The sequence below is a fragment of the Apodemus sylvaticus genome, chromosome 7, assembly GCF_947179515.1.
Source record: "Apodemus sylvaticus chromosome 7, mApoSyl1.1, whole genome shotgun sequence".
NCBI lineage: Eukaryota > Metazoa > Chordata > Mammalia > Rodentia > Muridae > Apodemus > Apodemus sylvaticus.
The window spans coordinates 63,278,614-63,303,665 of record NC_067478.1 but is presented as its reverse complement, the minus strand read 5'-3'; the positions used below and the strand labels follow the sequence as shown (position 1 = coordinate 63,303,665).

Sequence of the window (25,052 nt, the reverse complement as noted above, 5' to 3'; positions counted from 1 at the left end):
CCAACACCTGGGAGGCAGAGGTGGAGGATTAGGCCCACACCAGAGCCAGGCACAATGATGTATGCCTATAATCCCTACACTTGGGATGTAGAGGCAAGAGGATCGGGAAGTTCAAGGTCATTCTAGACTACTTCAAAACCAACCAACCAACCAACCAACCAGCCAGCCAGCCAGCCAGCCAGCCAGCCAGCCAGCCAACCAGCTAACCAACCAGCCAGCCAGCCAGCCAGCCAGCCAGCCAGCCAGCCAGCCAGCCAGCCAGCCAGCCAGCCAGCCAGCCAGCCAGCCAGCCAACCAAGCCAGCCAACCAACCAACCAACCAGCCAGCCAGCCAGCCAGCCAACCAACCAACCAACCAACCAACCAACCAACCAGCCAGCCAGCCAGCCAGCCAGCCAGCCAGCCAGCCAGCCAGCCAGCCAGCCAGCCAACCAAACCAACCAACCAACCAAACACCCAACCTACCTACCTACCTACCTACCACTCAGTCTTGATTACACAGCAGGAATCTCTCTCAACACTCTAGGTAATATTTAGATCTTTTCTTTGTACAAAGTCAGATGCAGAAGAAAGCCTAGAGGCCTAATGTAATTTTAAAGTATCTGAATGTAGCTCCTATGATTAAAAGAAAGACTGACTCAAGAATCTAGATCTTGAGGAAATCTTATTTCTTGAAGAGACATGTGCCAAGTGTTAATTCACATAAAAGATTCTCCCAGATAGTCAGTAAGCAGAGTACAATGTATCACTCCAGAACAAGTCTTTTCTCCTCAGAATTAAAGGAAGGAATGAAAAAAAAGCAGGAAAGTACTCAGTGTTAAACACAAGACAAAAAAATGGGAAAAAAAAATCTGGTACTCTAATATTAAAAGTAAGGCCAGCAATATCGTTTTGAGGATAAAGGTATTTGCTGCCAAACACCTGCAGACTTGAGTTTGATCTCAGACTCCACATACAGTGGAAGGAGATAACAAATCTCACGAAGTTGTCCTCTGACCTCATATGTGTGCTCAGACACACTTCCCCAGGCCTGTATCACGCATACACAATAGTAATTAATATAAGAGCACTTGTTTTTACAGAGGATAATATCCTGTTTTGGCATCTGCACATGGCTACATGTGCACAGCTGTACACTCATTTGTGTGCATAATATGTCAAGTGTTGATATTCAGTGGTAAGCAAAGTCCCTGATTTTGTTGAATTTTGTAAACAGTGGAAAATATGGACAACAGAGAAAGGATACAGTTCAGTGGTATAGTGTTTGCACAGCACATCAAAGGCTCTAGAGTCTATCTCCAGCACTGCAAATTAAATCCCCACAGCAGGGGAGAAAGTAGGCATCCTTTTTTTCTTGTTTTTTTTTTTTTGTTTGTTTTTTTTTTTTCAAGACAGGGTTTCTCTGTGTAGCCTTGGCTGTCCTGGAACTCACTCTGTAGACAAGGCTGGCTTCAAACTCAGAAATCCACCCGCCTCTGCCTCCCAAGTGTTGGGATTAAAGGCGTGTGCTACCACCGCCCAGCTGAAAGTAGGCATCCTTAAAGAAAATGATTTTCATTGTTAAGATAGAATGAGTTTGTTTCACTCTCTTGAAAAGACTTTCTCAGGTTCATATTTTTTAAAAAATTAAAAAAAATATATTTATTTTGGGCTGGAGAGATGGATCAGCGGTTAAAAAGCACGGGCTACTTGATCTTCCAGAGGTCCTGAGTTCTGTAATGAGATCTGATGCCCTCTTCTGGTGTGTCTGAAGATAGCTAAAGTGTATTCATATAAATAAAATAAATGTCTTTAAAATAAAATGTGTGTGTGTGTCTATAGTATGTCACATAGATGTAGGAGTCCAGAGAAGGTATCGGAGCTCTGGAGTTAGAGTTACAGGTAGCTGTAAGTCATCCTAAGTGGGTGCTGTGAACCAAACTTAGTTCACTGAAAGAACATCCAGTTTTCTTAATTACTCAGAAACTACCATCTCTCAAGCCACTTAGGTTCATATTTTGTTCTTAGAGAAAAGTCAACCACCATGAAGAAAAGTAGAACATATAGGCAGGAACTGACATATTTTACAATATACTGAGGCATAGATCTCTCCTGAAGATTGGCCCAAAGGTGTGGTCACAGGACTGGAAAGATAGCTCAGTGGTTAAGAGCACTGGCTGCTCTTTTAGAGGATCTGGATTCTACTTTTAGTACCTACATAGTAGGTAATAACCTTTTCCAAATTCTCTTCTGGCCTCTATGGGCACTGTATACGATACACAGATATACATGTAGGCAAAATACCCATATAACTAAAATACATTTAAATAAAATATATATATATATACACACATGCATATACATACACACATAAGATTAAGTTCCTGCTGTCTACATACATGTCATCCTTCACCCTCCACCCTCCACCCCGCTCGCTCCAGCCATATTTATTTCATACATGTGGGTACACTATAGCTGCCTTCAGACACAGCAGAAGACAGCATCGGTGCCCATTAGAGATGGTTGTGAGCCACCATGTGGTTGCTGGGAATTGAATTCAGGACCTCTGGAAGAGCAGTCGGTGCCCTTAAGCACTGAGCTATCTCTCCAGCCCCACATTTTTCATTCTAATACAATTTGTCTGCTCAGATATTTGGCCACAGGAAGGCAATATCTTTTTATATTTTACTTATTATTTCAAAGTTTATTTTACATTTATAGATATTTTGCCTGTATGTATGTCTGAACTATACATGTGCCCAGTCAGCAAGGAAGCCAAAAGCAGAGATTCCCCGGGACTGGAATTTTAGATGGTTATAAAATGCCACAGGACTGTTGGGAATCAAACTTGGGTCCTCTAGAAGAGCAACTAGTGCTCTTGAGCCATTTCTTAGCCTCACATTTAAAAATTAGACATCTAATTTGTTATTTCCAGGTTGCACACTGTAAATACACATTCAAAGTATATCTTTTTTTTTTTTGCATCAGTTTCTATAACCTTTTTACTTGAAATACATTAGCATCTACTGCATGGAGGGCTTTCAGTTATGCTGAATGACTGATTGGAATGAAATGCAGACTAAGAATTAGTGACAACTGGCTGTGTTCCTATGCTTCTCTACGTACAGAGTGAGGACTCTTCACAGCCTGGGCACTGACGTTCTCCTGCCACAGATGCTCTGATGAGAAGTTCACTTTTTTTTTTTGGATTTGGTTTTTCGAGACAGGGTTTCTCTGTGTAGCCCTGGCTGTCCTGGAACTCACTCTGTAGACCAGGCTGGCCTTGAAAGCAGAAATCTCCTGCTTCTGCCTCCCAGAGTACTGGGATTAAAGGTGTGCACCACCACCACCCAGCCTAGAACTTGTATCTTTATTAAAGAATCCTTTGTACTCAAAGTAACTAAATGTTACCAAGGGATCTGACTTAACTGTGTATAACGTGCCTTTGTACTCCCATTCCTTTTTGTTCAGGTTTGAGAAATTCCAACAGAAGAGTTTCTGTTCTTCAGGGCAAATGGAACATGTAAAAAGTCTGCATGGCAGCTAATAGCAAGCCAGGTGAAAGCGCCATCAAGACGGTGTGAGCATCTCCCCAGTGACAAGGCCCACAAAGCCTGTATACACTCAGGGAACGACACACCAAATGTGTAGGTAGTTGGGCAATGAGGTGACCAGTGCAAGGAAGGAGTTAGCTGTATACCTGGAAATACTTAAAATTCACTGTGCCAACATTAAGTCAATTTGAGAGTGTCAGGTGTCGTAGCATACTTCTGCAATCCCAGTAATTGAGAGGTAGAGACAGGAGGAACCAGAATTTAAAGTTATCATTAGCTACATATCAACTTTGAGGCCACCATGGCTACATGAGACCATGTTTAAAACAAACAAGCAAACAAACAAACAAAAAAACTAGACCAACTCCCCCACCCCGATGTCTGCAGGGCAGTTTCCCTGGCCCTGTTCTCTGAGGCTGGGGAAACTGCCCAGCCAAGAGCTTCCCCCAATAAATCTGCCTTTACACTTAAAAAACAAACAAACAAACAAACAAACAAACAGGCTGGAGAGATGGCTCAAACAGCCAAAAGTACTAGATGAGTTACAAGAAGATCCTTAGAGAACACATTGCTTTCTGTTAAGAGCAATGGCTGCTTTTCCAGGACCCTGGTTCAATTCCCTGCAACCACTTGGCAGCTCACAACTGTTTGCAACTTCAGTTACAGTTGATCTGATACCCTCACACACACACATGCTGGTAAATCAACAACACACATTAAAAACAAAAACAAAAACAAAACCCCCTTCAAACAAACAAGTTACTGGTCTACATTTCCTTGATTCCCTCAAATGCCTTTCTATTAGTTTCTCTTAAAGTCCAAATGAAAATTCCACCTGTCATTTAAATCCCAGACGTAAAACATAGAGGCATAGAGAGTACAGATACAATTTAAATGACACAGCAAGCACTTATTATGATTGTACCAGATAAAAAGGGAAATAATTTAAGAAGTTGGCACTAGAACTAGGATGTACACAAGGCCAACTTGCAATCTCCAGAACTACAACACAAATTGACTCTAGGAATAGTAAGAACACTAAAAAATTTGTCACCACTCTTTCCAGCCTTTGTGTGGGCATGGCCAAGAGGAGAGGGACAATGAACACTCTTATATGTGCTTGGCAGTGTTCCCATTTTTTGGTGGCAATATTTATACCACTAAGTCTCTAGGGACTCTTCTGCAGAGGCAATGGAGCAGGGATGGACTTACCATCTTCTGTTTCCTGCCACACGATGCCTTCAAGGTTGACACTAGTTCCAGGCTCACAGGGGCCTAAGCACTCAGGCTCTGTGGCTAGAGCCACGTCACATGTGTTGACTCCAACTGATCGGGTACGGACCATGATCTGCTCACAGGGAGATGAGATGTCATTATTGACCACTGGCACTAACAGGTGCAGTGGCAGCACCCCTGGAGTGGAGACCGGAGACTCCATCTGTAAGAGAAGAAAAGTATAGCTGAGCTACAAGAAGACCATTAGAGGACATACTGCTTTCTGTATTTAACATAGTCCCACTTGTCTTTTCCTCTCAAGTTCTACTTCACAATGCCACTGCAAATGTGGTTTAGATGACAACATCTCAGACCATAAGGAAGATACCTATCATCTATCTATCTATCTATCTATCTATCTATCTATCTATCTATCTATCTATCTATCTATCTGTAGTGGCTATTCCTGGTTGTCAACTTGACTATATCTGGAATGAACTCTGACCTGGATCTTGGCTTGGAGATGTTGAGGCACAGTGGCTATGAATCCCAGATTAAGACAGGGAGATCTCGAAGTTCAAGGTCATCTGGGACACAGCAAGTCCCAGATCCAGGCATGGTGGCATACACTTTCAATCTGGGTCACACCTTCTGCTGGAGACCTACATAAGGACATTAGAAGAAGGAAGATTCTCTGTCTTCTTTGCCTGTATGCCTTATGGAAATGAGCAACTGCTAATCCTGGACTTCCATTCACAGCTGCTGCTGACCATTGTTAGGGAGTTGGACTACAGACTGAAAGTCATCAACAAATTCCCTTACTATATAGAGACTACCCATATGTTCTGTGACTCTAGAGAACCCTAACTAATACTGTCTGTCTGTCTATTTTTGCTTATTTAGAAGAGGGTGAGCCAGGTTGGCCTCAAATTCCCTATGTAGCTGGCAGAGGATGCCCTTAACTTCCTAATCTTACAAATACTGATATTAAACATACGTTACTATGACTAGCCTTATTTTCTTTTATTTGAGGGAGTTTCACTTTGTAGCCCAGGCTAGCTTTAAATTCATACTCACCTTCTGCCTGCATATGCCTCACTACTCCCCACTCAAGGTCTCACCTGGGTAGCCGTGGTTGGCCTGGACCTCTCTATATAGATCAGGCTCCCTTAAAACTCACAAAGATCTGCCTTGCCTCCACCTCTGAGGCAAGCAGAACTTGCCAGTTTGCACTACACAGATAAAACCAAAACCAAACCAAACCAAAAAGCAAACTCTCAGCTTCTGAGTTATATATTACTCATCACTGTACTTCCTACTAGCACTCAGTCTATCAGGTTAAAAATCAATGAATATAGGCTAGGGATAAAGAGAACCCAGATTTAGGGATGCTATTACTCCTAATTATCCTGAAGCTTTAAACAACTTTAGTTAGGAGAAAGCTTACAAATTGAGGAAGGCTGGGCAATCTGATGGGAATCTCTGAAATTCAAAGCAGCAGTTTTTGGTCAATTAGTATAGTATCTTTGAATACGACACTGGCATCAAATGCATCTTTAAGACATAGGAGGCGATGCTATTATGCACAGGTCAATCCATACCACTGTAAAGATTCAACTGATTATGTACACACTAAACAGTTGAACACTAGTAATCTACTTTGAACGTTAGAACTTCTCGGAACATGAATTATTCAAGTTCCAGAATAAAACACACTTGAAAGTAACAAGGTGAATGGTAGTAATTTGTTACTTATTTATATTAAAGATTTATTTATTTCATTTATATGAGTACACTGTAGCTGTCTTCAGATGCACCAGAAGAGGGCAACAGACTACATTAGAGATGGTTGTGAGCCACCATGTGATTGCTGGGATTTGAACTTAGGACCTTCAGAAGAGCAGTCAATGCTCTTAACCGCTGAGCCATCTCTCCAGCCCGAAAAAGTCTTTAGTTTTAATTATGTGTGTGAGTTTGTGTATAGGTGTCCTTGGAGGACGGAAGAGGATGTTAGATTCTCCTGGAACTGGAGTTATAGATGGTTGTGAGCCACTCAACCTGTTCTAAAAACCAACTCTAGCCCACTATAAGAAAAGTTGCACTTTTAACTACTGAGCCATCCGTCCAGGCCCTCATTATTGGCTGAATACTAGCATATATCAAGTTGACAAATTACCAATGGTGAGTCTATAATGCCCAAATCCTAACTAAGAATCGTCCACACATACAAAGTACTTAATACATGTATGAACTGACTTTCTCTGAACACATGACACTAATCAGCACGCTTAGAAAATGAGTTATGGATTTGGTTCCCTTCCCCTTTGAAAGGCTCTTCAGCTGGCTAATCCTAATCAATAGACGAGACTGACAAGGATGCTAAATATGGTCTTTGACTAGAGACTTTTGGAGACAGAAACACACAGCCACTCCTGGTCAGCTCTGCAATGAACGCTGGTCTGGGGAAGTTAGTGCATGACCAACATTCTGCCTATAAACTACTTCTTTCCCCTACATGCACTCTCCTAGACTTGAAAAGAATCATACATACGTCTCAAAGCTGTTTTAGATACTGCCTCCATTAAAAAAAAAAAATGGATCTGATTTCTTAGTTTAGAAAGTTACCACTACTGCAGATCAACCAACACTTTCAGAGTTCATAGAATGTTCACACATTGATTCTTTGACTAATTTTGGTCCCCAAAGAGTTATTCACATACCCAACACTACCTCTTTCATAAAACGAAACAAGGTGTAAGTTGTATGATGAGTATTCTGCTCTGCTCTCTTAAAAAAAAAGATCACAAATTTGTTATTTCTTCTTGTGATGTGGTAGGTCCTTGAAAGGCACTTTAAACTTTCCACACAAGCCAGGCATAATGGTGCATCCCTTAAATTAATTCCAGTACTCTGGAGGTGGAGGCAGGCAGATATCTGTGAGTTCCAGGCCAGCCAATGCTGCACAGTGAGACCCTGTCTCAAACAAACAAACAAACAAACAACTCTACATAGGGGCTGGGGAGATGGTTCAGTGAGTCCAGTACAAACATGAGAACCTGCGTTCACATCCCAGCACACGTAGAAAAGTTGGATGTGGTGGTATGGATCTTTAACTCCAGCAATGGAAAATGGAGTGGAGATGGATAGTGAACTCTGGGGGCTTGTTGATCAACTGTTCTAGTCAAAATGGCAAACTGTGGGTTCAGAGACCCCATCCAAAACCAAACCAAACCAAACCAAACCAAACCAAACCAAACCAAACCAAACCGGAGAGCAATAGAGGAAGATATCAGACACTCATGTCTGGCCTCTATATACATGTGTGCACATGCACACGCACACGCACACACACTTACTTTCCCTAGGTTTGAAGATAAACTGGAATGTTCCTACTACTACTTTTAGTGTTGGAATACAGCTTTGCGAGGTACTGACAGAAAAGTTAGGAACAGAGTATATAGACCATTGCACTCTAGCTAGTTCTGTATCTGTTCTTTTTATATGAAAGAACTAAGACTGAGCACATCAAGTAGCATATACAGCCTTTCTTCTGGTACCAAGACAAGTTCCTTCAAGGTACACTTTCTTGGATACAGAGACTGATCTAATCTAGGACACAGCTGGGGGTGGTGCCTCACACCTGTAATCCCAGTATCCAGAAGGCTACAAAGAGTGGATCACTGTGAGCAAGAAGCCAGTCTGGGTCTAAGAACCATTATCAAAGGAGTTAATGGGAAGTCTCATTTCAACACCTCCCGGATCCCAAAGAAAGTCAAACCAACCAATCAAAGAGGCAGCACTGTCAGGCACAGAACTCACCAGAAAGATATCTACTCTTGCTCTCTGATTCCAGAAAGGCATACTAGTATGCCATAGATGAGAGTCAGATCTCAACTCTGCACTGAGAAACACTGAAAAGATCAGATTAAGATGGAAATGCCAGCTGGGCGGTGGTGACGCACACCTGTAATCCCAGCACTTGGGAGGCAGAGGCAGGTGGATTTCTGAGTTCAAGGCCAGTCTAGTCTACAGAGTGAGTTCCAGGACAGTCAGGGCTATACAGAGAAACCCTGTCTCAAAAAAACCAAATCCAAAAAACAAAAACAAAACAAAAGAAACAAACAAACAAAAAAGATGGAAATGACACTGCTTCTTTTAAGCAGTCTACCTTACTAAACTTTGCTACTCAACACCTCAACAAAAATGTTAGCAGAAATGCTATACCTCAGGGTTTTGTTATTGTTGTTTGTTTTTCAAGACAGGGTTTTTCTATGCAGCACTAGCTGTCCTGGAACTCACTCTGTAGACCAGGCTGGCCTCCAACTCACAGGGATTTCTCCAGAGTTCTGGGATTATAGATGTGTGCCACCATAGCTGGCTAATAATTAACTTTCTTTTGTTTTGTTTTTAAAATCGTTTTGGTGGTATGAGGTAAGGCCTCACTCTAGTCTAGGCAGCTGTCACAACTCTTGCTGTGTAGTCCACTCAGAACCTGAATTCACACAATCCATCTACATAATACCCCATCCTCTATAGTGCTGGAATTACATGTATAAACCACCACTCCAGCTTCCAAAGATTTTTTTCCTTTGGAGAATCCTAGTCCAGCCTTGAAATTAAGGTGTGGCTGAGGAATTTCTGATCTCCCAACCTCTACTATCTATGTGTTGGGATTACAGATAGGTGCTACCAAGCCCTGTTTTACATAGTACTGGGGATTGAACCCAGACCCCCCCCCCCCCATGCTAGATAAGTACTCACTCTACTGACTGAGCTACATCTCCAGCTTTTATAGCCCAGGGTTTCATTAACACATACACACCAAACCCACCCTCAAAGGTCAGAGTCACTAAGCAGAGCTCTGTGTCTTTGTATGAAGTTAGCTTTACTTTATTATGCATTGAGTTAGAAGAAAGGAAGTATGGGAAAGCAATCTTCCTTTCCAACAGAAATAGAAAGAACAATCACAGAGAATCACAGTGTCTAATTATAATACCAGCTCTATTAATTATTATTTGGGTTATAATACCAGCTCTATTAATTATTATTAGAATCTACACAAAGTCATAATGCATTATAACTAGCACTGAGATAGACACCTAATAGTCTAGATGGCGCCAGGTGGTGGTGGTGGTGGTGGTGGTGGTGGTGGTGGCATACACCTTTAATCCCAGTTGGGAGGCAGAGGCAGATGGCCTGTCTGGTGTACAGAGGGAGTTCAAAGATAGCCAGGGCTACAAAGAGAAACCCAATCTGGCAAAACAAAAACAAACAAATAAAAGTCCTAGATTACTTGATAGTATGTCATATTCAGCTACTTTCTGGAACAAACATTGCTTTATTTATCACTCTGCAAGAAAATTAAAATCAGAAAATTACTCACTTGCTATCTTTTTCATACCTAGGGCCCCAAAACAGAGACTGTCAATTGATTGGCAACAACAGGGGAAATAAAGCATAGGATGCGGAAAGTTAAGGTCATCAGATGCCTCCATGGCTACAACATAAGCTGGACTGATTCTTAAATCTCTGAATTGGGACATTTTTTCTGGGCCTCCCTGGACTCAGTTACATAGCAAGGTAAGAACAAAACAAGCAGAAGCCTGGAAAGAGTTTAGAACAGACCTGAAGTTCCCTAAAGTCTACTTCCTGTGTCTTTGGGTGATATTTCTTTTCAGTTCACCTTATTAGTTTAATAGCATCCAATAAGGTTCTCAATAGCATCTATTAAGGTTCCTGGGTGCTGACAGGCAGGCAGTTCAGAGATAGGGACAGAGAGAATAATATAGAAAGGCCAAAGTCATTAATCTCCCCACAAGAAGTAACTATCCACATTGACTTCCATAGGAGAGGTACGGATGGAGAAAACTGTTCAAGGCTGCATTTTAGTTTTGGGATAGAAAATGTTCTAAAGAAGAAATATTTGGGACAGACTTCCTTCCTTTTCCCCATCACAATGTGAATCTCATACCTTCATGTTCCTAGTCAAAAGGCAGAAAGGATCACTGGTTAAAAAAGTATGTCCTTCTGGGGCTGAAGAGATGGCTCAGAGGTTAAGAGCACTGACTGTTCTTCTGAAGGTCCTGAGTTCAAATCCAACAACCATATGGTGGCTCATAACCATCCCGTAATGAGTTCTGACTCCTTCTGGAGTGTCTGAAGACAGCTATAGTATACTTGCATATAATAAATAAATAAATCTTTAAAAAAAAAAGTATGTCCTTCTCTTACAGAGAACCTGTTCAGTGGCTCACAATGGCTTTAACTCTAGCTACAAGGAATCTGTTGTCTTATCTCTGCAGACTCTTGCACTCTGGCCCAGCAATTCACACATACATATGACTAAAAATTAAACATTAAAAAAAGGCAGAAAGTTAGTTATACTGGCACTGGCAACGGCAATATAACTACAAGAGACCCCCCCCCTTTTTTTTTTAATTCAAGCAAGAAAGAATAGATGATCAGATTTATTCAAAATAATCAGACCAGACTGTATAGAAAGTAGAATGTTAAAGCTGCGCATAATGGTGCAGACTTGCAATGTCAATACTTGGGGGGCAGAGGCAAGAGGATCCGAGTTCAACAAACCAAACCAACCAACCAACCAAATCATTGACAGCATTGATGACTACACTGGACAGAGGGAAGGGGTCACCCTCTCCAAATGCTCATTTCTTTGGCAAAATTACCAAGGATAGATAAAACTTTTCTGAAATTAGAAGCCATATCTAAGATACATTTTTTAACGAGCCCTTAACTCTGAGACATCATTTTCTTTTTCTTATTATGTAGCTTTTTTCTTTTATTGAAAATATTTTCTTTTCTTTTTTTTTTTTGTTTTTGTTTTTGTTTTTGTTTTTTTGAGACAGGGTTTCTCTGTGTAGCTCCGGCTGTCCTGGAACTCCGTAGACCAGGTTGGCCTCGAACTCAGAAATCCACCTGCCTCTGCCTCTCAAGTGCTGGGATTAAAGGCGTGCACTACTACCGCCAGCTGAAAATACTTTTCATACAATATATTCTTTTTTGTTGTTGTTGTTGGTTTTTTTGGATTTGGTTTTTTTTCCGAGACAGGGTTTCTCTGTGTAGCCCTGGCTGTCCTGAACTCACACTGTAGAGCAGGCTGGCCTTGAACTCAGAAATCCACCTGCCTCTGCCTTCCAGTGTGCTGGGATTACAGGCATGAGCCACCACCGCCCGGCTCATACAATATATTCTAATTACAGTTTCTTCTCTCCCCTTCAGTTTTCCTATCTACAAATTGTCTGTCACAGCATGTAGTAAGAGAGACACCATTTTCCACAGGACACGTTCTTGCTCTTGGCATTTAAGCTTCAAGTACAGGTCTAAAGGTCAAGTGGTTATGACAACTGTTGTACAGAATGGGTTAATGTTTTTTTAAAGACAGGGTCTTACTATTTAGCTCTGGCTGGCCTCAAATTCATAATACAGTCTACACTGGGCTCCAACTAGAGCTGAGCCTCTTCAAGTTGTGTCTTCCTAGTGCTATGATTACATAGTAATTCTACCATGTCCTGTGTCTCAAACTTCTCATCAGCCAAGTTCTCTGAGTTCCTATACATCTTCTATACACCAGACCCTTGAGATGGCTCAGCAGGGAAAGGCACTTACTGCCAAGCTTGATGCCTTGTGTTTACTGCTGCCCAGGACCTACATGGTAGAGGGAGTAAAATCAATGCCCTTAAGTTGTTCTCTGACCACTCCCACATATGTGCTATGGCTCTTTTCCCACACACAGACAAGCAATAAATACAATGCAATGATTTTTTGTTTCTTTGAGACAGAATTTCACGTAGCACAAATTATATATAATTGAATTGTTGTAGTGTTTTGAATGAGAACTGTCCCCCATAGGCTCAGGCATTTAACACTTGGTCCCCAGGAAGTGGCACTGTTTTGTGGAGGGGTTATGAAGTGAGACATTGCTGCAGGAAATATGTGGCTAGGGTTCTGACTCTGAGTGTTCAGTCTTATTCCACTTCCAATGTGCTCCTCTGCTCTGTGCTTGTGGCTGAGATACAGGCTCTCTGCATCCTTTTCCTGCTGCCTTGCCTGCTGTTTGCTGCCTTGCCTTTGTGACATGACAGACATTTTTCCCTCTGGAGCCATAAGCCAAATAAACTTCTTATATAAGATACTTTGGTCATGGTATTTTTTATCACAATTAACAGAAAAAATGTCTTAAACTAAAGACAGTCTGGTGGAAATCTCAGCTGTGGTAATAGCTGGGTGGTCACAGACACGGTTTACCACACCCACCTTCCTTCCTTCCCTAAGATACTGAGCTGCTCTTTTAATGTTGCCCAGGCTAAGTTCTTAGGCTCAAGCCGTCTTCTTGCCTCACTCCTCCAAGGAGCTAAGACTATGGTATGCTTTGCTACACAGTGTGTCCTCTATAAAAAACATCAAAACACCTGTATTTCATCATCACTGTTGTCATCTTGATTATCTGAAGATAAAATGTTTCTATACATAGTACTAGTATACACAATTAAAATTTACTACCTAACAACAATAATAATAGTGTCTTGCTAAACACAACTTTCTATTGTTCTTGTGGCACTAAGAACTCTTTTAGACATTTCAGTGTTTAGATAGCATCTGCAATGTTTATAGTGGCTTATTTTTAACCTTAGTTCTTTTCCTTTTTAGAAAAATTACATTTGTTTATTGTGTGGAGGACATGTGTTTGTCATACTGTATGGAGTTCAGAGACCAACTTGCAGGAGTCAGTTTTCTCCTTCCATCATATGGGTCCCTAGGAATTGAATTTAAGTTGTCGGGCTTGACAATGAAGGCCTTTACACAGTAAGCCAACTTGCAGACTCTTAGGCTTTCTTTTTTTCTTTTCTTTTTCTAAATGGCTTTAATATACAATTAGCTTTTTTGAGACGGAGTCTCCCTGTATAGTCTTTATTTTTTTAAAAAAGATTTATTCATTATATATATATATATATAAATATAATAAACACAATATTATATATATAAATATACATAAAATAAATATACTATACTATAGCTGTCTTCAGACAGATAAGAAGAGGGCATCAGATCCCATTATAGATGGTTGTGAGCCACCATGTGGTTGCTGAGAATTGAACTCAGGACCTCTGGAAGAGCAGTCAGTGCTCTGAACCACTGAGCCATCTCTCCAGCCCATTTTATTTTATTTTATGTTATTTACTTTATTTTCTTTTATGTTATTTTATTTTATGCAAGTTCTCAGAAGCCCAAGTTGATGTCAAACTCAATATCCTGATGCTTTCATCTTCCCTGTGCTAGGGTGACAAGTGTGCACAGCCACAATGGGCTCGGGTTGACTCTCCTTCCCCTGTAAAGGAATTGGTCTTTTCTGTAAGAAGTTCATTCCTGTGACCATACTCTACTACAGAAGCAGGCCTAGATTTATCCAAACTGTATGGAATAGATTCTTCAGCTCTATTCAATCTATATGGAATACATTCTTCATTTGGTACCTTGTACTATGAAAAGTAATAAAATCTGCAGCTTCCTGAGGTCACTTTGCCTGGCTTATGAAGAAGTCTCCCCTGGGCTGGGGTGAATGAGACTGGCTGCTTTTGCAGAGGACTCAGGATCACTTCTCAGAAACCACATGGCCACTAGCACTCTAACTCCAGTTTCAGGGGATGTGATGGCTTCTTCTCATCATCTTGGGTACCATTTTACACACATGATACATGAAGGCAAAACATCCAATATACATAAAAATAATACAAATCTAAAACAAAAGAAGAAAGAAAGAAGGAAAGTTTGCTTGAGGATGAAGCTGGCCCAAAGAAAAGCAGAATGGGACATAGCAATGGCGGAAACTAGATAGCATTTGAGCCTTTTTTGAAGCCAGCAAATCCCATTTCTTAGAATGAACAAAATCCTCATGGCTTAAACTAGCTTGGACCACTTCCTATCATTGCTTAAAAATCTAGACCACTGCATGACCCACAAGATTGTGGTATTTTTTATTTTGTGGCTTGTGTTAGAATAAAACTGTGGAACAAGACTGGACTAAAGGCATTCTTGTGGTACACCACCTTCACCCAAGCTAACAAACATCTGGTACTCTATAAGGCCCCACCCCCAATACTTTGACAAAAGCCAAGGCACACTAATCTACCCACCTAATAACTCTACTAGGATAAAAAGAAGTGGAAAGATGAAGGTACCCAGCATGCCTTGCTTTAGAGTTAAATCTGGTTCCTAACAACTATTCCCTTCTCTCTTTACTCAACACCATTAAGTATCCATAGCAATGTACGCACTACAGTATAAGTGGTGAGTCTAGGGGGCTGGAGAGATGGCTCAGTGGTTACGAGCACTGACTTAACCACTCTTAAGGTCTTGAGTTCAAATCCCAGCAACCACATGGTGGCTCACAACCATCCCTAATGAAATCTGACTCCCTTTTCTGGAGTGTCTGAAGACAGCTACAGTGTACTTACATATAATAAATAAATAAATCTTAAAAAAAAAAGTTTAAAAAAAAATAAGTGGTGAGTCTAGTAGAATTACTGCCTCTGGGTCACACATGATAAAACAAATATAAACAAGTCATTAAAGAATGGAGTAGATCCAAATGGTCCCTATACTAGGGGCAGAAACATTTGTGTTTACCTGGAACAGAAGCAGGACACATTTTAGCTGCTTAAGTTTCTTTATACAAATGTATGAATGTATGTATATAGTATCTACTTACCTATTTGTCTTGAGTTTTGAGACAGGGTTTTTCTGTGTAGCCCTGGCTGTCCTTGAATTTGTTCTGTAGACCAGGCTGGCCCTGGAGACTGACTCTGCCTCCTGAGTGCTAGAACTAAAGGCGTGTGCCACTACCGCCTTTTCTTTTTGCTTTTCTAGTACTGGATATTAAACCTAGGGCACTGTACATTCTAGGCAAGCCTTCGATTCCATCTTAAGGGACAAATTCAACAAAAAGATTAGGAAAACTGAGTTATTTTTGGTTGAATGCAATACCAAATACATAGTCTCCGAGGAAGCAACTACCATTTGTTAGAAGAATGGGAGAGAATGGTGGGAGCCGTCTAGCAGGGTAAAGAGTCAGTGCAAAATGATAATCAGGAAAGTGATATGATCCATTATGCTTTAAAGTTTTTACTGTATTAGGGCTAGACACACAGCTCGGTGGTAGAGCCTAGCAGCATATACATCACCATGGGCTTGGTTTCCACCGGACAGATTTTTTTTTTCTTTTTTTACTCTATTTTCAAGAAGATGAATCAAAGGCAAGGATACCAATTAGAAGCAAGCCTACCACAGCACTCCAAGGAACAAATGACAACTGGGCCTGAGGCAGATCAGAGGCAGAATAAATAGGACTTGGTCAATGACTCCATGTTCAGGAGGTAAGAAACATCTGGGCTGTTTTCCAGTGTCATTATCATAAACAGGATGTACAATGAGACAAAGTACAGTAGCACTGAAGATAAATATGTTACTGGGGCAGAATTGACAAACAAATGTAGAGAGCTGGATGAGTAAGTCAGGGATTTAAGAGATAAGTCAGACAGTAGATAATAAAAGCTCCTCACTTGCTTGGGTGAGATAGTCGCAGATATTAATTACACACAGAAGGGAAGAGAATAACAATATTCAAAGGAATTAATCCAGAAAGGAAAGACCACACGGAACTCTGTAGCTGACACGGTGACCATTGTGAAGTTTTCTGCTTATTGTGTACATATGCCAAGCCCTTGGGAAAGCATTTACAAGCATTTTATTTACTCCTTAAAACCCACAGTGGTTACTGCTAGCAGCTGCCTTTCCTTTTCTTTAAAGGCAGTATGGCCTCAAATAATTCATGATGTAACTAAAGATAACTTGTTGTTGTTGTTGTTGTTCTTCTTCTTCTTTTTTTTTTTTTTTTTTTTTTTGGTTTGTTTTTCGAGACAGGGTTTCTCTGTATAGTTCTGGCTGCCTGGAACTCACTCTGTAGACCAGGCTGGACTCGAACTCAGAGATCTGCCTGTCTCTGCCTCCCAAGCGCCAAGATTAAAGGTGTGCGCTACCACAGCCAATTTAAAAGATAACTTCTAATCTCTAATCCTTGTGCCTCCACCTTCTGAGTGCTGGGATTATAGGTGTGTGCCACCATGTCCAGTGTATGTGGTGCTGGAGACTGAACCTAATGTTATGTGCGTGCTGGGCAAGCACTCTGCTTTTACACATGGATATACTGGGCCACATGGAGGTAGGAGAGAAATGAACTCAAAAGTTGCTGGGTGGAGTAAATTGTTGCTAAAGGCTTGATTCCATTTGTTGCTATTGGAATGTAGTGGTACAAAGCTTGGAGTGGGCCTTAATGGGAGGAGGTCTTCAAGTCACTGGGGATTATGCTTTCAAAGGTAATTTCTTGTGTTCTGTTTTCCACTTTTAGATCATTTGAACTGATATCCTCTGCTACACTCTGTCCACTAGACAGATATATTGTCTCACCAGAGGCTCAAAATCCACTTGGTCAAATGATCACAAAAAGAAAGACCTAAAGCAATGTGCCAAAGCCAACTCTTCTTAAGGTGCGTGTTTTCTTTTCCTCAGAAAGCCAAATAACATAGGAAATAGAATAATCAAAAAAACCAAATAGAGATTCAAATTTACACAATTTGGTTCCAGAAACCAGGAATTAAAACAAACAAAGCCAAAAACCGATGGGCATCACAAGAGTGAAGAGAAAGCAGGGTTTAAAGGCGAGAGTGGAAGCGGCAGTCTGGCTCGCAGGTGGGTACCTGCCTAGCTGCATGAAGACGCCCTGAGTTAGTTTCCTAGAATCATGAAGAGGAATGGGCAGAGAGGGAAAAGCGGAAGAAAAGGAAAAAGAGGAAGAGAAAAAGAAAAATTATAAAAGTAGCAATAAGAAAATGAGCCGGTGTTAAATAGAGAGGTTATCGTTGTACAAGCTGTCTCTAAAGCCAACTGTACCAGGTAAGGAAAATCACGATGAGGTATAAGGAACACTAGATTTTTGTGTGCAGACTGTGCATATATATTATCTTATGCAGCCTGGAATGCCCCTATGAAATAGATGATGGTACTGACAGGAAATAGAAAGCTAAACAAAATGCTTGTTAGGGATTGGAGAGCTGGTTAACAGTGCTTGTTGCTCCCCCAGGGGCCCAAATTCAGTTCCCAGCACACATACTGTGTGGCTTATAACTGCCTCAAACTCCATCTGTGGGGGATTCAATGTCTTCTTCTGACCTATATATGGCAGAGAAACCCACAGGCATATATACTTACACATCAAGAAATGAAATACATATAAACAGTTATTAAATGGCAAAGGCCAAAGGATGTCTTAATTCTGAAGATATTCTCATTTTGTTATATCATGCTATTCTATAAAAAATAGATTGCCTAGATTGCAAAGGAAGGAAAATGTGACAGCTTACAACCTAGGAGTCTACTTCTGATCAATGTTAGCTTTATGGTCTAACACTGGCTCAGAACAGCTGGGTAGCAGGAGTATCTAAGTAGACTTTATATTTGTTGGTTGAGACAGGGTCTCTTCTACATTACCCTGAGAGTAACTAACCCACCATGTAGACCAGGCTGGCCTCAAATTCACAGAGCTCTGCACGCCTCTGCCTCTCAAATGCTGGAATTAAAAGTGAGTGCCAGCCACTATGCCTGGCTTCAGGAGTCTTTAAACGGCAAATATTATATATACTATTATTGCTATTATTATATATTACTATTATTATTACTATTATCCCCATATATGGTGTATGTATGTGACTATGTATACATATATATGGGGATATAAGAAACAACTACATGGGAGTTACATTAAGACAGCCACAGATGGTATCTCTGAAGAGGTGTATTTAAACTGAGACCAAGGATGGGAAGGTGACAGTCACTTGAAGAACCTACGAGTAAACAACAGGCAGAGGGAACAGCATACACAAACTTCAAAGGCAGGACAAAACTTAGTATATCTCCCAAGGATAACGTGCATTAAGTCTGATTCTAGTTTTCTTGAACCAAAAGCGTATTTCACAAATACACAGATATACAAGGTCTTTATTGAGAAATAAACAGCAATCCCAAACTCTTCTCTGTGGCAACCAGAATTCTGCCTGGAACAGAGCCAGAAAAAGCCATGTTTCTAGCACATTTGAGAAAACTGCGGCTCCTGTTTATCAAATTAAAATGCAAAGCAGCTCATTCCCATGTCACTAGAAACTGTCAGAAAGGGATTATGGTTCCCACCCCAAGGATGCAGGTCAGCTACACAATACCCATCTTCCACTACTGAAAAGGAGGAGAAAGATTAGGCCTGCTTCCAAATAGCAGGCCTGCCTGCTTGTTACCGTGGTAACCTCCTTTTCCTGAGCTGTTCTCATTTGTCTCTCTCTGCCTGACCTTCATGTTGCTCTGACAGTACTGAGGAGGAAAAGGTGACTGCCTGCCAGCTAAGCACTCCAACTGAGGGCACTGAGCAAGAACGAGAGGCACTTGAATGTCCTCTCATGCTAGACTCCAAACTGTGACCTCAGAGCAAGAGATTTCTGGTGGCTCTTGTCATTCCATCCTTCCTCCCTGCTCTCAGGGACGCCTCACTTCTCTGGTAAATCCTTTTAGTGTGAAGAATCTGAGTCAGAGTCAAGTAGGAGGGTGACAAACCACAGAGAGGAGAACAAACGAGGCATGACAAGCTGGACTACAGATAATAAAATATTAACTCAAAGCTGCCTGACATACGGCAGCATCATAGGTAAGCGTAGCTGCTGCTGTCCTCTCTTCAAGACTCATGCTCTATGCACTGTCAGAAGAGAGATGGGAGTCCCAAATCTTACTGCTTCCTACTGTTTTAAGACACAGATATACAGAGTTTGACCACTGATCAAACAATTATTGAGTTCTTTCCCTGGAAAGCTTTTATAGCATGCACTGAACATAGAGTGGTAAATGGAAAAGACCAGTAAATACACAGAAACGAGAAATTACTAGAGCTAGGCATTTGTCTCACTTCTCTGATTCTAGGACTCAAGGGGATGATGCAGGAGAACTGTGAGTTTCAAGCCAGCCAGGACTATATATTAAATCATACAACCCCCACCCCCAAAGAAGGAACTGGCGGGCATGCTTTTGAGAAACCTATAGGGCTTATGGGTAATAGAAACAACTGCCCTGGCAGATACTTTAAGACAGCCACAGATGGTATCTCTGAAGAGGTGTATTTAAACTGAGACCCAGGATGGGAAGGTGACAGTAAACAACAGGCAGAGGGAACAGCATACACAAACCTCGAAGGCAGGACACATTCATATTAGACATACCCAGGGGGAATGCATCTGCTGATTCTTAGGAGGCACAGAGAATGGGCAACATTTAAAATAATTAACTAGAGTGGCTATGGCAGCTTGCCTATGTAAACCTAGTATTTGGGAAAGTAAGAAAGGAGAAATACAAGTTCCAAGCTAGTATGAGTTAACGTGTGTGTCTTAAAAAACAGCAGGAATAGCAAGATGGCTCAGCAGGTAAAACTGCATGACACAGAGCCTGGGTTGAAATCCAGGGCCCATATGTGGGAAGGAGAGAACCAGCTCCTTTGAGTTGTAATCAGAACTCTACACATGCACCATAGCACATGTGCACCCACATACATATTTACAAGCAAGCAAACAAATAATGCAGCTAGTCACTGAATTCAAGTTACTGTTATTTTTCAATCATAAAAACCTGTGATGTATAGACAACTTGCTTATTCAAATTCTTGACGGTGCCTCATGGTATAAGCTTGTTATCCTAGCTATTCTGGAAGCCAAGTTAGGAATGTCACAAGTTCAAGGCCAGTCTGAGCAACTCTGGTGGACCTAAATATTGAATACACAACACTAGGGTCAAATTTCTACTGTCAGTCCAAAACACAGTTTTATAAACTGAGTAGGGCTGGGCTGGGGAGCCGGCTCAGTGGTGCTAGCTGCTTAGTTTAGATCTCTAGAAGCCATGGTGAAGCTGAACAGGTTGGATAAGCAGCTGTAAGAACAGCATGTCTCTCTAAATGATGGAAGGCTGAAACTGGATCACTGATGGAAGGCTGAGGGTCAGCTCCTCTGGTGTATACAGTGAAACACAGCAAAGATGCCTACTCTCAAATGGAAGATGTGGACTGACACCTGAGGTTATCTTTGCTCTCCGCATGTGTGTGCACCCTCCCACAGAGAGCATGAGCACGTGAGCACAAGAGAACAGGGCTACTTATTGTTTATCTTCCATTCCAGGACTTCCATTATCTCCCTTTACCTAAACCCACCACATGGAAACTGCCATCGACAGCTATGGTTTGTCTTCACTCAAGCAGATCTACACTGGTTCTGGATTCGTTTGCTAGGGTAACAGGATACAAAACAGACAGACAGACAGACACACACACACACACACACACACACACAGAGAGGCTGGTTTGCCTGATATGGCCCCTTATCTCATATGCATGACCTTGTGTTATTTCATAGACAATAATCAGTTAAGGCCCTAAAACTTGAATACTGAGCAGTCAGACCAATTAAAGTCTAGAACTTTCTATACACAGGTACATTGATCCTTTCTCCCAACTTCCTTTTCTGATGTAGGGTTGTTACTGAGCAACCCTGGCTGGCCTGGCATTCTCTGCAATCCTCCTGTTACAGCCTTCTGAGTGTTGGGATTATGGATGTGAGGCAACATGCCTTGCAGGACTTTGCTATTTTTAATCAGTAAGTATTTGACAGCTAGGAAGGATTTGAGTTTGTAAATTAAACAGGGCCATATGCAGTCCTTTCTTTCCCTCTCCAACTTCTTTGAGATCAGCCCAAACTTAGCTCTTCTGCTTTCTAGAAAACTAGAAGCATGCCCCAGCTCACTGCTTCTCATTAAAAAAAAAAAAAAAAAAATTAAATTTTGACACAGGGTTCTATTAAGTTGCTCAGACTGTTCTTGAACTTGTGACATTCCTACCTAGATTCCAGAATAGCTAGGATAACAGGCTTGCACCATGAGGCTTGACATACTACACCTAATTTTTCACTAGTACCCATTAGTCTCAGTTTTTGCTGTCACTTGTCTGTGATACTTCACTGTGAATATATAAGAGTTTTCTGAAAGGATAGTTTTTCATGGCAAATCAACAATGTATGAATTGATCTCCAATATGAATTAAAAAGAAAACCATTTTATTTATAAACTTAACCCTGTAGAAAGGAAAATCTCACATAAAACCATGTTTCTGAAACGTAGTATTTTATAAAAGAGTAGAGGGAATGACCTGATTGATACTTTGATACTAAAAGATACTTTAGATGAAGTGATAATCATGGGGGAAAAAAACGGACTTTGAAGTCTGTGTTCAAATATTTTTGCTGTCTTCTTCTAAGAAAGTCATTTAATTTCTTTATGCCTAGTGTCTTCATTAAGATGAAAACCATACTGGTATATATTACAATAGAGGGGCCTGGAGAGATGGCTCAGCAGTTAAGAGCACTGACTGCTCTTCTGAAGGTCCAGAGTTCAAATCCCAGCAACCACATAGTGGCTCACAACCATCCGTAATGAGATCTGATACCCTCTTCTGGAGTGTTTGAAGACAGCTACAGTGTATTCACATATAATACATAAATCTTAAAAAAAAAAAAAAGAATTAAAAGAAATATATAAAAAGCATTTAGCACTGTTGCTTGGAACATAAGTCAGATATCAGTACCAATTCAGAATACAGGTTAGGTATTCGGATTAATTAATTTTCATGTTTTTGAGACAAGAGTCTTGCTGGATACCCCTAGCTGGTCTGGGACTCATTAGGTAGACCAGACTGGCTTGGAATTCTTAGCAATCCTCTTTCCCAAGTGCTGTGATCATGAGCATGTGCTACCACGTTGAGAAAGACCCGGCTATCTAGAAGCAGTGAGTTGGCTCGGTGGTAAAGGCGTTTGCTGCCAAGCCTGATGACCTGAGTTTGCTCCCCAGAACCCACGTTAGGGAAGGAAAGAACTGATCCCTGCTTTTTTTGCTTTAGTTTCTTGTCCACATTTAATGCCTACCCTTTAATGATGGCTGAGCCATCTTTCTAGCCCTGACTTCATTTTTTATGAGATTAATAAAATAGCACTGTATTCTCTATAATTTTTACTGATTGATTTTTATTGACTGACATATTGTGATACTAGGGAGTAAGCCTCAGACCTTCTGCATGACTGGCAAGCATCCTCCATGGACTTACATCCCTAGTACTCTCCTTAGCTTTTATTTTGAGATTAGGTCTTGTAAATTACCTGGGACAGTTCAATATGTAACCCTTGAATACCTTGAACTCTCATCCTCCTGCCTCAGCCTCTTTAATGGCTGGGATTTCAACTTAATTTGAACTGGCTTAATATTGTAATAAACTCTAACCTTGTCTAAATTCAAACTAATGTGTCGGATATAGCTATCCTCAATAGCAGTTTTATTAACTTGAGCTTTATTGCAAATGTATCCATCAAAATAAGAGCATCTACATTCAGACAAACATTTTTAGTACAAAACCAAAACACTGAGAATAAGGAGCCTTCTGAAATTCTATAACTAAGATAAAGGCAATATGTAATCAATGGCTTTGGACTCAGGCTTAAGAGTCAAAGCATGACAGCTGCTGAAGTAACACACACGTTGAGCTCCAGAGAGAGATTTTAATGCTTTGAATGATAAATGTTCACATAGTTTAGGTCATTTATTCAGATTAAGAGGTAACATCTGTCACTCTGTGAAATACTAACATGGTCTTAGTTTTAAATTATTTTCACATCAAAAGCATCCCACAGGCTCGTTCTGAAGATTTCCTCCTCTTTTTTGTTTTCATTTATAGGTCTTATTTAGGTCTCAAAACGGTTTCTATGGTCTCTAGCCACCAAACTGGACTGGTTGTAAAAGTGAGAAAGCGTGTGTGTGGGCGCACGCGCGTGTGCGCGCGCGCGCCCACACACACACACACACACACACACACAGAGAGAGAGAGAGAGAGAGAGAGAGAGAGAGAGAGAGAGAGAGAGAGAGAGAGAGAATACAAAGGGTCTGAGGCTGAGAGAATAAAGACACTTGCTATGTGAGCGTGGTGACCTGAGTGTAAAGGAAGGCAGAGAACAAACTCTATGAAGGTGTCCCCTGGCCAGCACATTTGCTTTGGGGTGCAGGACTGCACAATGCACTCCCGAGAAATAATATATAAAAGAAAAGCATTAAAATAGCAAGCATATACATGCAAGAAACTACATAAATAAAAACATAAATGCAAGAACAGAGAAAGCAGTCTACAAGAGGAAAAGTCCTTACACGAGTCTAGTAAGTCTATGGAACAGAGAAATCCATGCCTTTACATGTCAATTCCTTTAATTCTACCAGTCTGTTTCATTATAACAGACCCTATGTAGCTATCTGCTTTCTTATTCAAATGAACATATTGATATGATTGTAAATCACAGAATTTCTTTTCTAATCTCCTGTAAAAGAAAAAAAGAAGAAAAAAAGAAAAAGAAAAAAGAAAAGAAGCCACGTGGTGGCACTCGCCTTTAATTCCAGCACAAATGCTAGGCAGAGGCAGGCAGATCTCTCTCGAAGGCCATCCTTGTCTACAGAACAAGTTCAAGAACAGCCAGGACTACACGAAGAAAAGCCAGAACAAGAAAAAAAAAAAGTTGTAAACTTCCAAGTTTACCTTCCTTCTTACATTTTTGTTTTAAGTTTTAGAGACTGCATTTCTGGTTGTAGCACTGGCTGTCATGGAATTCAATATATAGACTAACCTGGCCTGGAACTCAAAGAGGTCCACCTGCTTCTGTCTCTCCAGTACTGGGACCAAAGACATGTGCCACTAGCATCCAGCCCAGCTCTCATTTCTTTATATATTCACAACACTGTGAGCCACATGGCAAGGTACCAAATTATTTCAATACTAGCAAGGTACCAAATTATTTCATTACTAACAAGTCCAGACTTTCCACCCAAAGGGAGAGTTAGGATTTACATAGTTAGAGGGGTATTCTCACAGCACATTTTCCGTAGTAACAGCATCCAAACAGAGGTGAATTAGCTCTTTTATCACACTTAAGACGATGTACTTTTTTTCCTAAAATATAGATTTCATTAGTTCTTTGAGAGTTTTATATATTCGATCATATTTACTGTTTCTTTCCTAACTCTTCCCAGATCTACCCACCTTCCTTTTATAACTCTGTGTCTTTTCTTCCCCATCAAGGCTAATCTGTGCTACCCAAATATTCATGGGTAGGTGTCCCCTGTTTT

At 40.9% G+C, this 25,052-nt stretch overlaps 1 protein-coding gene across 3 annotated transcripts in view; it reads right to left on the bottom strand.

Annotated features, from left to right (window-relative positions):
- The window catches only part of Znf609 (zinc finger protein 609), a 141,783-nt gene that overhangs the window by 35,160 nt on the left and 81,571 nt on the right, over positions 1–25,052 (bottom strand). For all 3 annotated transcript variants that reach the window (XM_052187995.1, XM_052187996.1, XM_052187997.1), the window contains one exon: positions 4,746–4,971. In XM_052187995.1, coding sequence (XP_052043955.1) covers positions 4,746–4,971 — 226 coding nt within the window. The remainder of the gene's footprint in view (positions 1–4,745; positions 4,972–25,052) is intronic.